The sequence below is a fragment of the Nyctibius grandis genome, chromosome 4, assembly GCF_013368605.1.
Source record: "Nyctibius grandis isolate bNycGra1 chromosome 4, bNycGra1.pri, whole genome shotgun sequence".
NCBI classification, from domain to species: Eukaryota; Metazoa; Chordata; class Aves; order Nyctibiiformes; family Nyctibiidae; genus Nyctibius; species Nyctibius grandis.
In genome coordinates, this window is record NC_090661.1 from 17260985 (window position 1) to 17274464 (window position 13480).

A 13480-nucleotide genomic window follows, 5' to 3' on the forward strand; every position below is an offset into this window, starting at 1 on the left:
CATATAATTCCTGCCATGGTTAATAGGACACTGGAACAAACAACTGGCCTCTAGAAGAAAATGAGAAGAAATACAGAAAAAAAGTGTCACTCATTTCAGCTGTTGTCTTGTACTTATTTCATAAACTTCTCGGTTTAAGAATAATCTTTTTGTAAGTTATTTGTAGAGCGCTTATTAAATTGGGCCTTTAGAAGTCTAAGACTACTAATAAATCGTAATTATCACTATTAAGAACAGGTAGTCAGCAACTCATTGTCTACCCTCCACTGCTCCTTAACATTTCAGATGGAGCCAAATACAACATTCTGGACATGCAGCCTCAGGTTTCCCAATAATTTGGGGTTGATTTCCCAAAAGAATCAGTGGGAACACTAAAAATCTGTTCTTTGCAAACCCATACCTTTTTCTGATCATGTAATCCAAATGAAACACACTGAGTCTGAAGACTTTTGGCTAATCTCTGGCTATAACCAGAGTCCTAAATTTAAACCTTTTTCACATTAACTCTGGGACTGTTTAGTTTCAAGCATAAACTTTATGGTTAGCTACTGTTTCCATAAAGAGCCTGACCTGGAAATCCACATTCACTCATGAAGCTAGAGAAATAAGTCATATGAGAACACAAAAATGATATCGCTTAGGTGTACGTCTAGATTTCTTTTAAATTTGATCCCTGTTCTTCTAAAGCTACATGCAGATACTGAGTGAGAGGAAAAGTTGGAAAAACCTAGAATGAAACAACATTAATACTTCTCCAGTGTGAAATGCTGACTCCACTGAAGTAACGGATAAAATCTCATTGACCTTACTGACATTGAACTGCAACTGTATTTTTAACAGAGGGCATCAAAATTTTTCTGTCTGTATGTTGTTCTACATGAAAAGACTGATTTTGCAGAATCTCAGTGGTTCCCAGCCTCCTATCCTGGAGCTGAAAAGTTCAGACAAGATTTTCCTATTTAACATTGTGACTTAATTCTACACTTGAGATTTTTAATAATTTATTTCTCCCAAGGAAAATGAAGCATATCTGACATTTGTCTTCACAAGCAACAATGTATTTTTTAAAAGTACAATTTTACATGAAGCCTATTCTCTGTTTGTCACTACTGCCAGCATAGTATTTCATAATATTTTCCCCAGGTACATTGTTCTAAGCTACAGGATAGCCTTCAGTTTTGATTTTAACCAGCTGAACCAAACAGTTTGCATTGATTTGGGAGTGAACTCTTCCACTCATTAGTTTACACTAAAGGTGGGATTTCCAAAACTGTTTAAAAGACTTGCATCTGTAACTCCTATATAATTTTTAATGGGAATCAGGCATGGAAATACTGCCAACAGCTTTGTAAAAAACTATAAATGGAAAGAAATGATAGCATGCAAAATGCAGCAACTCGGTACCTGTATGAGAGAGGCAGCAGCTGGAATTTGACGGTTGAAATGCTTCTGTCGATGTTGTACCTTTAATGGAATTTGACGGTTGAAATGCTTCTGTCTTTGTTTCTGTTGTACCTTTAGGGCAAAGCCTGAACCAAGAATTCCCTGTGGGAAGAAAGAAAACACATCTAAATTTTTTTAAGGGGGGGAAAAAACCACACATAAGCTTGCCAAATTATGTTGTATTAATAAACTTCTATTCAGCATCATAAAACCCAACTAATTATTTAGAGGAAATTACTTAATACTGTTAAATTTTTAGACTCAGTTAGTATTACTTGTTGAAACAAACTATGAATGCTGTCATGCCCTGATTCAAAGCCTATTTAAGTCAGTTGGACTCAAACGCTAAAGAGCAAGCAGAAATGGTATTTCATACCCTCTAAAAGCCTCATAAATGGTTGTGCAGGGGAATGACAGAATAGGGAGAAATATTAACCTGATGTGCTTAACTTCATTTTTATGAGTAATAAAGCTTTGGCATGGCATGATCCAAGTCACAAGAAAGACCTTTTAACTGTAGTATGGTAATTTCTGTTTCCATATGTTAACCTATGCTGGGAGGGGAGGACAAAGAAGAGGAAAAGGAATATTGCAAAATGGCCAGGACTTCACTGACTTCAACACAAGGCCATCTAATTCACTCGCAGGACAAGGGACATGGAGTAATGGCACTGGATGGTGTAAAACCTGAAATAGCCTCCAAATATAGTATAAATATTAAGCCCCAAATTAAGTACAGAGCTAGTCATTTATGTACTCATTTGCATAGCTATAGACATATTTAACAGAGGTTTTAGTAACACAGATAAAAATGAGATCTTCTATAAATCAGCTTACATGACTACATCTACTCAACAAAAGCATAATTCATTTTCTACATATGCTAGTCAAGGTGTCAGAGCAGCCAGCTATCTTGGCTCAACCTCTAAGAACTGTATTAATCATCAAGTGTTTTGAAAGGAACAGGAAAGGCCCTTCCTATTACATTCATTTAGTAAAGATCAAAGAGTTAATGATGCTCAAACATCACTTATTTGGGAAATGAAGGATCACTGCTAGATCCAGAATCCATACCAAGTTGTGTTTAGCCACAACAATTACTTTTGACTGTGATCTCATCCAGCTCCCCTTATTTAAAACGGCAACAAGGCAACTTGCAATAGTTACTACCTATCAACTATTTACTGCTAGAGCTTCAAACCCTAAATTTCCCCCTTGGGCCAACTCACAAGAACAACTTAATTCAGTAATAAAATCACACTGACAAAAGAGTGTTTGTTGTTGTTTTACTTCTACAAACATCTAGGGGAATCTGACAGGTAAACATAAAAGTATTGCTGTGAAGGTGAGGCTGCTACACAATTATTCATAAAACATCTTTGCTGGCATTCAAGTCTGAGGGGAAAAAAAAAAAAGAACTCTTCAGTCAAAGTAGTAGCTTTTGGCATTTTTCTTACAGATCATTTCATTTACCAGATCTCTCTTCTAAACAAAGAATAAACGTGTAAGAGATTAGAATGAGGAGGCGGGAAGAATATGCTTTAAAGGCAAACTGATGTTGGAAAGTCTAAAAATCTACTCTTAATTACCCTCCTCTGCAAAAGGTTACGTACCGTTACAGTAAGTGACTAATTTCAAAAAGTCACTGGAGTTTTAATAGTTACTGTTTCATGTTGTGAAGGATTTCTGTGATGGTGCTGGCATAAAAGTATTCTTCTCATCCATCCTGTACTTATCCCCACCACTTCCCTACCACGACTACACTAACATCTGCTAACACAACCATTCGTGTCACTGAACTGAAAGACTTGCTGAAAAATAAACATTTTAACAGTACACTCAGGTTGCACAAACATTTTAACAGTATAATTCATGAGTATTGCTAAATTTGCGAAAAAAAAAATCCTTAACTACCCTTGACACTGAACGTTTTAGGTTTTCAAACCACAGTCCAGGTTTCACTGACTTTGAATTTACCCTTGCTAGTCAAGTGCCTTGTTTCTTGTTAGAAAGTACTTGGGAACCTGTTTTCAGCTCAAACAAAGTACTGTAACACCTTTGAAGCTCAGCCCTAGGTTACATTTGAAAACGGAACTTTGGCCATGGACAGATGTTAATTTGTCGAAGAGCTGCATCAGTGTCCCTGGCTGCTTATTGTTGTCTCTCTGCCAGTGATACCTTTTCAGCAGCTTTGCTAGAAGAAGGATATGTATAAGAACTCTAAGTTCACCCTGGACCTAATCAGTTGAGTAAGCTATGAGTGAATGCCTTAAAAAGCCAAAACATCACTAAGTCACTGAGTCCAGATGTAATTAGCATGAGAAATACTTTCCTTTACACTTCTGAGATGGGCAGAAAAAGTATTTTGAATTAAACATCCCTTTCTCAAATACATACCGGATTTAGTGTTGCATACAATAAACACTGCATATTTTCTTTTTTTAGCTACTTATAGAAGCTCTTTTGCTTCTACAAGCTACATATATTTAAACTACCATGTAAAAGTTGAATACAAAGCTTTCATAACATCAGGTTAAATGAAAGGTTAAAGAATCAATAACAAAAGTTTCCTCTGACAACTAATGAGTTGACACCAAATTGCCAGCAAAAGTAAAAGAGAACCTACCGCAGGTAGTGCAAAAAATGAAATTGCAAATACTGAAAAACAAGATGCAATGGTCTTTCCTATCCAGGTTTGAGGCACTTTATCCCCATAGCCAATAGTTGTAACAGTCACCTGTAAAGAGAAATACATAGAGCATTACAGCAAGTATTAATGTGTCAGTTTTGGGTTGTTGTTCTTTCTTCCTCTTTTATTTATTTTAAAGAAACATTAGTTGCATTCCTAACTCTCCCAGTGATAGTCTGTGTGACATTAATGAAGGTAACTCTCCTCTCCGGGTTTGCTTCCCCATCTATAATAGATGGAAAAAGGTATAGGAAATTTAATTATTATAAAATACATGTTTAAAATCTTGTAAAGTAAAACCATTAATTTAGGTCTTCATGGCTGAGGCAACTTTACAGGATATGAAATTACTGGGATATGGGCTGCCTGCCCACGTCATGCACTTTCCTTAGGGGGAGGCTGCCAACAGTTCTGAATTGCTGATTTTCTTTATGGGCAGGACATGTTTGCTGAGAGTATTACAGGGCTGTTGCATAGAAAGAGTATATGTATATATACTGTAACCATGGACTAAGACCGGGGTCAGGCATGAAGTATTCTAGAGAATAATATTGGTATAAATAGTAAAAGAAGCTGAAAAATTTCCATGCAGCAACAGATCCTGAAAATGTAGTCTAATGAATCATTAATTCACATAATACCTCAAGATCAAGAACAGATAATTTAATGCACACATGCAGGAAACATCTGTTGAGTTTGGGTTTCAAAACACTGAAGTAAAGATTACCACCATGGTTATGTAGAATAATGAGGCCTAATAAGTCATTATTTGCATGAGCTCAAGGAAAGAATGGATTTGTTTGAAGTAGAAGGATACATTTGGCATCTGAGAGCAATTTAAATTCACCTATGTCACATGCTATTTCTGAATTTGGAAATTAGAGATATTTTTGTATGTGACTTTGAGGAAGGCTAACCAAATCAGAGCATGTGAAACCACATGAAGCTCTCAAGCAGTTGAATTACACCCCAATTGCTGTCTGTTCAAATTTTATTCTGACAGTATGGGCTTCAGTTGCCCAGGACACAGAGGATGTTAGTGCCAGACAATAATATACACAGGCCATCCCCATTTTGTCCTGTAGTTTCACCTGTCTGCTGAAATGCATACTACCCAGCAGCAGCAGAAATGCAGGCAATGCCCAGGGCAACATCTCTAGGGGAGGAGAGAAGGGAAGGGCAGATTTGTAGAGGCCAGATGTTTGTTAAGGGGATGAAGAACCTGGGTTTGGGGAAATAAAAGGTCATGACAAGTGCTTCAGGAAAAGTGTGGCTGTTGGCCACTTTAGTAATTGTCCATTCCTACTAAAAGATGAGACACAAGAGGGAAATCCTGTGGATGTAAGCTGTGACTGAGCTGTACCTCAGAAGCACAGGAAACAAACCATCCGTACTCAAACTGTCCACCTTCAAAGCAACATCATTACGTGTCTGTCAAACACACGACAAAGGGACAGCTCTAGCTGCTTGAAGTAGTGATGTTACAAGTTTTTTGCAAGTTACTGATACTCAAAACATTCCAGTATTAGCATTTAATTTCTAATACAAGTTTTTAAAATGCTGCTTATTTACAAAACTGTTTCCTATCCTACGAAAGTATTTTAAGAATTAGTAAGGTGAGTTAAGCACCCCAGTACCTTTGCCTGTATTCCTGAAATTATTGTTGAAATACCACCTTCATTCAGTGCCAGATGAGGACCTGAAGAGATGACTATCTCCCTACCTACATAAGAGGGTCAGTTTAAAAAAAAAAATCCTAAATTCTAATTACAATTTTCTGTTCAAAAAATATGTTATAAAAAAAGGAAATATAATTATGGGAAAAGTGATGGCCTCCAATACCATCTTACATAAAAGATTATGAGATAAGATAGTGGTTTATGCCTGATTTTTTAAAAAAAGATTTACAAATCCTTGTCATTGAAAAGTTTTATCAACTATTCTGTGTTATAATCCTAACATCATGTTTCAATATATAGATTAATTACAAATGTGAAAAGACACAGGTGCTTTTGAGCTGACTGAAGTATAACTGAAGAAAAATTCATACACAACTAAGAAGTATTTGTCTTCACTTTGCCACCACCACCCTGCCCAACCCTTCTGAACTGGTCTATATGAAGCATCAGTGACACAATAAAAGTATTTTCCTTGCTGTTCATTTGGGAGTTTTTTAAAGAAACATTTTTGAAATCTAGTTGCAAATCAAAGTGTGTGTTCAAGTTAACATTTTTCTCTGCCCTCAAAACTCTAATTAATCTACAAATGCACTGTATTCCAAAATTACATTTTCTTTTTTCCCCAAGATATATGCTGTTGAAACCTTACATGCCAAGTTTCTGCCCTAAATGAATTTTTACAGCCAGATTATAACCCCCTGAAGAGCACAATACTAATTTTACAGTTGTAAAATAGGATCTTATAATGGAAATACTGACTCAACTTCTACTCTAACATAGTAAATATGTCGGCATAATGAAATTAAATTGATACAAGAGCTCACACATTAAATTTTCATTGCAAAGCAGCATGGAAAACTAATTGTTTTAATTAGGAACAAAATCACATTCATCCATTGACTGTTTCAGAACTTTGATCTGATGTACACCAACACAGGCTTTGGTATCAAGACTAATCTTGTTCCTATTAAATATGTATCAATAGTCCAAAGGAGGAAATACGAAGCAAAAATCCACAGAGCAAGAAGAAATAGTAATCTTCACCAGCACTGAATAGGGAATGGATTTTATTCAAGGCTATCAGGCTAAGTGAGCACATGCACAACTGATCAGATGAGTAACAATGGTCTGTTGATGAAATCCTTGCTGCGTGCCTTGCAAAAACTTGGCTACTAAACAGCTACAAAATACAAGAACACATAATTCAGAAGTATCAGAGAGGCAGACATCACAGGACTGAGGGAGGAAAGACATGCTAGAAGATTAAAAAGCCCAAGCATTAAAGCAATAATGGAAAGTCACCTTACAGAAAATACCTTAAGTACTTTGTTCTAAATTTGTAGCCTGTGACTTCACAACCAATTGCACTAGGTATTGTTTTGCATACCTAATACCACTCAGAATTTTCCAACCCACTCACATACTCATCTTGATTAAATCAAGGAATCACAGAATCACAGAATCAACCAGGTTGGAAGAGACCTCAGGGATCATCGAGTCCAACCATTGCCCTTACACCACCATGTCAACTAGACCATGGCTCTAAGTGCCATGTCCAATCTTCTCTTAAACACATCCAGAGATGGTGACTCCACCACCTCCCTGGGCAGCCCATTCCAATGTCTAATAACCCTTTCTGTAAAGAAATTCTTCCTGATGTCCAACCTGAACCTCCCCTGGCGAAGCTTGAGGCTGTGCCCTCTTGTCCTATTGCTAGTTGCCGGGGAGAAGAGGCCAACTCCCACTTCACTACAACCTCCCTTCAGGTAGTTGTAGACTTCAATAAGGTCACCTCTGAGCCTCCTCTTCTCCAGGCTAAACAACCCCAGCTCCCTCAGCCGTTCCTCGTAGGACAGACCCTCCAGACCCTTCACCAGCTTGGTCGCCCTCCTCTGCACTCGCTCCAACACCTCAACATCTTTCTTGAAGTGCGGGGCCCAGAACTGGACACAGTACTCAAGATGCGGCCTCACCAGTGCCGAGTACAGAGGGACGATCACTTTCCCTAGACCGGCTGGCTACACTATTCCTAATAGAGGCCAGGATGCCATTGGCCTTCTTGGCCACCTGGGCACACTGCTGGCTCATGTTTAGCCGGCTGTCGATCAGCACCCCCAGGTCTCTTTCCGCCGGGCCGCTTTCTAACCACTCTTCCCCCAGCCTGTAGAGCTGCATGGGGTTGTTGTGGCTGAAGTGTACGACCCGGCACTTGTTCTTGTTGAACCTCATGCCGTTGGTCTCGGCCCATCTATCTAACCTGTCCAGATCCCTCTGTAGGGCCTTCCTACCCTCCAGCAGATCGACACTCCCACACAGCTTGGTGTCATCTGCAAATTTACTGAGGGTGCACTCAATCCCTACGTCTAGATCATCTATAAAGATACTGAACAGCACCGGCCCCAGAACTGAGCCCTGGGGAACACTGCTAGTGACCGGCCACCAGTTGGACTTTGCCCCATTCACCACCACTCTCTGGGTTCGGCCATCCAGCCAGTTTTTAACCCATTTAAGAGTCACCCATCCAAGCCCCGGGCAGCCAGGTTTGTCCAGGAGGATGCTGTGGGAGACAGTGTCGAATGCCTTTACTGAAGTCTAGATAGACTACATCCACAGCCCTGCCCTCATCTACTAAGCGGGTCACTTTGTCGTAGAAGGAGACCAGGTTGTCGAGGCAGGACCTGCCTTTCATGAATCCATGTTGGCTGGCCCCGATGCCCCGATTGTCCTGCATGTGCCGTGTAATGGCACTCAGGATGATCTGTTCCATCACTTTGCCTGGCACCGAGGTCAGGCTGACAGGCCTATAGTTCCCTGGATCGTCCTTCCGACCCTTCTTGTAGATGGGCGTTACGTTTGCTAATTTCCAGTCAGCTGGAACTTCTCCAGTTAACCAGGACTGCTGGTAGATAATAGAGAGTGGTTTGGCAAGTTCATTTGCCAGTTCCTTCATTACTCTGGGGTAAATCCCATCCGGGCCCATAGCCTTGTGGGTGTCCAACTGGCACAGCAGGTCACTAACCGTCTCCTCCTGGATCATGGGAGGTTCACACAGTCCCCCGTCCCTAACTTCAGGCTCTGGGGGCCAAGTCTCCTGAGGACAACCAATCTTGACATTAAAGACCAAGGCAAAGAAGGCATTGAGCACCTCTGCCTTTTCCTCATCCCCTGACACTACACTACCCTCCTTATTCAGCAAGTGGTGGAGACTCTCCTTGACCCTCCTTTTGCTGTTGATGTATTTGTAAAAGCTTTTTTTGTTGTCTTTGACTGTAGCAGACAAATCGAGCTCTAATTGAGCTTTGGCCCTTCTAATCTTCTCCCTACACGACCTGGCCACGTCCCTATAGACCTCCCAAGTTACCCGACCCTTCTTCCAGAGCAAGTAGGCTCTCTTTTTTTCCTTAAGTTCTAGCCTAAGTTCCCTGTTTAACCAGGCCGGTCTTTTTCCCCGACGGCTTGTCTTCCTACACACCGGGACAGCCTGCTCCTGAATATTTAGCAATTCCCTTTTGAAGCATGTCCAGCCTTCCTGGACTCCTTTGCCCTCCAGGACCAATTCCCAAGGGACTCAGTCCACCAGCCTCTTAAATAGGCTAAAGTCTGCCCGCCGGAAATCTAAGGCAGAAGTTCTACTCTTGCCCCTCCTTACTTCCCCCACTATCGAAAACTCTAACATTTCGTGGTCGCTACTCCCAAGACGGCCACCGACCCTCACATCTCCCACTAGTCCTTCTCTGTTCACAAACAACAGGTCAAGCAGGGCCCCTCCTCTAGTGGGCTCATTTACCACTTGCATGAGGAAGCTGTCCTCCACACGTTCGAGGAACCTCCTAGATTGCTTCCTCTCTGCCGTGTTGTATTTCCAGCAGACATCTGGCAAGTTGAAGTCGCCCACGAATACAAGGGCTGGTGACCGGGCGGCTTCTGACAGCCGCTTGTAAAACACCTCGTCCGCCTGCTCATCCTGGTTGGGTGGTCTATAACAGACTCCCACTGTAATGTCCACCCTGCTGACCTTCCCCCTGATCTTCACCCATAAACATTCAACCTTGTCATCCTCACCATCTTCCTCAATTTCGACACAGTCCAAGCACTCCCTAACATACAGCGCTACCCCACCGCCTCTCCTGCTTCGCCTGTCCCTCTTAAAGAGCTTATAGCCATCCATAGTTGCACTCCAGTCATGAGAGTCATCCCACCACGTTTCTGTGATGGCAACCACATCATAACCTTCCTGCTGTACAGTGGCTTCTAGCTCTTCCTGTTTGTTGCCCATACTGCGTGCATTGGTGTAAACGCACTTCAGCTGGGCTAGCAGCCTTGCCCCCGATGCAGGCCTGTCACCCCTAGGTTCATTTGTGGCTGCCCTGGTCTTATCCCCCTCCCCCATCGAACCTAGTTTAAAGACCTTTTAACCAGTCCTGCCAACTTCTGGGCCATAACCCTTTTCCCCTTCTGATCCAGCTGTTCCCCATCCGGCATAAGCAGGCCCGGTGCCACGAAAGCCGCCCCGTGGTCAACAAACACAAAATCCCACCTACGGCACCAGTCTCTTAGCCACATATTAATCTGTTGTACTTTCATAGTCTTTTCCCTATTTTCACCTAACACTGAAGGAATTGAAGAGAATATCACCTGCTCACCTACCCCCTTCACCAAACGCCCCAGGGCCCTGAAGTCCCTTTTGATTGCCCTGGGACTTCTCTCTTCAATCTCATCCCTACCCACCTGGAATACTAATAGTGGGTAGTAGTCAGAGGGCCTCACCAGTTGAGGAATCCTCCTGGCAACATCCTTTACCGGAGCCCCAGGGAGGCAGCAGACTTCCCTGTGAGTCGGGTCTGGCCTGCATATGGGGCCCTCCGTTCCCCTTAGCAGGGAGTCGCCTATAACAATTACTTTTCTTTTCTCCTTTTTGGAGCTGGTTGCAACCCTCTTACTTGGTTGCTTCTGTTCACGTAGTCCCGTAGAGGGTCTTTCACCTAGATTCGTGTCTTCCCGACACTCAGGAAGACACTCAGGCTCCAGCACCTCATACCTATTCTGCAGGGGGACGTGGGGAGGGGAGGAAGGTCGGGATGGGATTCGCCTGCCACCCCGAGCAGGGACCTGCCTCCATTCCCCCCCATCCCCTAGGTCTCTTCCTGCTCCTTGTGGAGGAGGAAGAGGATCCTCCACTACCCGGGGAGCATTAGGCCCGTCCGTTTTCCCCAGGACAGGCAGGGAACAGCACTGCCTGCCATCCTCTTCCTGGGATGCTCTTGTACTCCTTAACCTTTCCACCTCCTCCTTGAGCTGGGCCACCAAGGAGATCAGGTCGTCGACCTGTTCGCACCTCACACAGGTGAGGTCTCTGTTACCCTCGAGTGCCAGGGCCAGGCTCTGGCACTCCCTGCAGCCTGCCACCTGCACCTCCGCATGCTTCCGCGGCAGGTTCGTTTGGGTTGCCATGTCTTTTCTGGCACCTGCAAGGGACTTAGGGCCCGGCTGAGTGGAAACCATACCTGCCTGCCCGCCTACCTTGCTCGCCCGCCCTGCCTGCGAGAACTGCTGCGCAAACTGCCACGCGCCTGGGGCTGTGCCCTCCCCCGCCCCGGGACACACCCAGTCACAGCTGAGTCTCCCTCTCCCTTCTGGCCAGGGACTAGTCCCTGCCCACCCAGAGGCTCTTTATCACCCGATCACAGGGGGTGGTGCTACGCCCCCTCCTCTCCTGATTCGTTGCCGGGAACTTCCGGGTCCAGGCGGGTCTCGGGCTGCTGCTCGGGGGGGCCCAGAGCACGGAAACCGCTCGCCCGCTACGGCCCGATCTCTCCCCGCACTAACCTCAGTCTCTGCCGCCGCTGCCGACTGGCTGTTTGTTATGGTTTCACCGCGTTTAAATCTCCCGCGGTGCCTCCGGCTACGCCCTCTCCTCTCCTGATTCGTTGCCAGGAACTTCGGAGTCCAGGCGGGTCTCGGGCTGCTGCTCGGGGGGGCCCGGAGCACGGAAACCGCTCGCCCGCTACGGCCCGATCTCTCCCCGCACTAACCTCAGTCTCTGCCGCCGCTGCCGCCGAATCCAAGAACAACATCCAGCAATAAACCAGAAATATCGACCAGCTCCCTGACTTCTTTGCAATTGAAATATAGTAAACTGCAAAATGGTTTGAATGCACTCCTGTACGCCTAAGTGTAATGCACACATTAGAAGCCTTTCTACTGCTCGACATCTTATTCAGTCAACCGCACTATGTAAGTGGAATATAAAGTAGAATCTTTCCAAGTTGCTGAAATCCACGCAGCACAAGCGCAAAGAGATTAGACACCCATGCTCTTATTTTGCTGTGAAGTATGCGATCTGTATAAAGCTAAAAAAAACCCTAGTGATCTTTCAGTATTTTGAATTCTTTTCCAAATGACAATATTTTTCTTCCTTGCGCATATAAGGATGTTAGTGATAAGGACAGATTCACGCAACAGAAATTCTGCTTTCTGCTCCCAGTCACCTCTGTGTACATTGCAGCACTCTGAGGAGATTCAAGTTACATCCTTCAGATGAACAAGTTAAGAGACTATGTTCTACAGGACACAAATGTTTTGAAACATTGGAATTAAAAATGTAATCCAAAGCTGAAGAAAGGACTTCCTGGTCACTACCATTACAAACATTTAAAGGGGACGTTTTGATTCTTTTTCTTCTTAAAATTTCAAAGTAATTTTAATACAGTTATCATCGCAGGCTCACACGATCATTCTTGATGCACCTGAAGTACATAACTGAGACACAACCACATCTGAAGGATACTGAAACACTTCTAATAACTTAGGTTATGAAATGAAATGGAACTACACAGCCAATTGCAAACACAACGAACAGAATATATTAACTTCAGTGTCATGTCTCTCAAATAATAGATCCTCAGTGCTGCCTAGCCATCGCTCTTGGATCTTAGTTTAATACCTCCTCCTCAAGGTATCATTTTCAGCCATCAACCTGTTCCGACCAAATTACTGGCCACTCTAAACCTCCTAATCAAATGGTGGCCCAAACTAAACATCTCCATTTGTGAGACCTCAGAGATAAAACTAGAAGAGTTTTAAAAAGAACAGCTGATGAAAACTAATTTGGAGCATTGAGCTCACCTAAATTTGCGAAGTCAGTTCTGTGCAATGAAAAAAGGGACTACAGCAGCTTTACCCAAGTTAGTAAGAATACAAGGGTTGAAGGGATTTTCTGGTTGCTATTCCTAGTTTCTGGCTAGTTCACGTCAGCCACATTATGTCGTCTCATTCACTAACTCTTAAAAATGCAACTCCATTTGAAAATTAATTGGCTTTCCTCCTCACTGTTCCTATTGGGAGGTTATTCCAGAACCTCATGCTTGTGATGGTAACTGACGTTCTTGTAGGTTTCTGTCTTCATTTCTGAAAGATGCGTTTCCAGCCTTGTTTTTCTGTTCCACTGTTTCATGGTCTCGGCTTATCCCTCTCCCTTCTTGTGTTGCCTCATTGCTGCAGTACACACATCTGCAACACAGCACGCTCCAAAGGCCACTGAACTCCCTTCTCAGTGTGTTTAGCCTCACAAATAAAAGCTGTTTTCACTCGCTCTTGTAAAATAGTCTGTTCATTCCCTGAATCATCCTGGCAGTAGTTCTCAAGGATGACAAGATACAGGACATAAACT

General features: G+C 43.1%; 1 protein-coding gene across 1 annotated transcript in view; it reads right to left on the reverse strand.

Annotated features, from left to right (window-relative positions):
- The window catches only part of KCNQ1 (potassium voltage-gated channel subfamily Q member 1), a 379050-nt gene that overhangs the window by 260130 nt on the left and 105440 nt on the right, over window positions 1-13480 (reverse strand). The window contains exons 7-8 of the mRNA XM_068398668.1: window positions 4070-4180; window positions 1405-1545 (exon numbers count right to left, since the gene is read on the reverse strand). Coding sequence (XP_068254769.1) covers window positions 1405-1545; window positions 4070-4180 — 252 coding nt within the window. The remainder of the gene's footprint in view (window positions 1-1404; window positions 1546-4069; window positions 4181-13480) is intronic.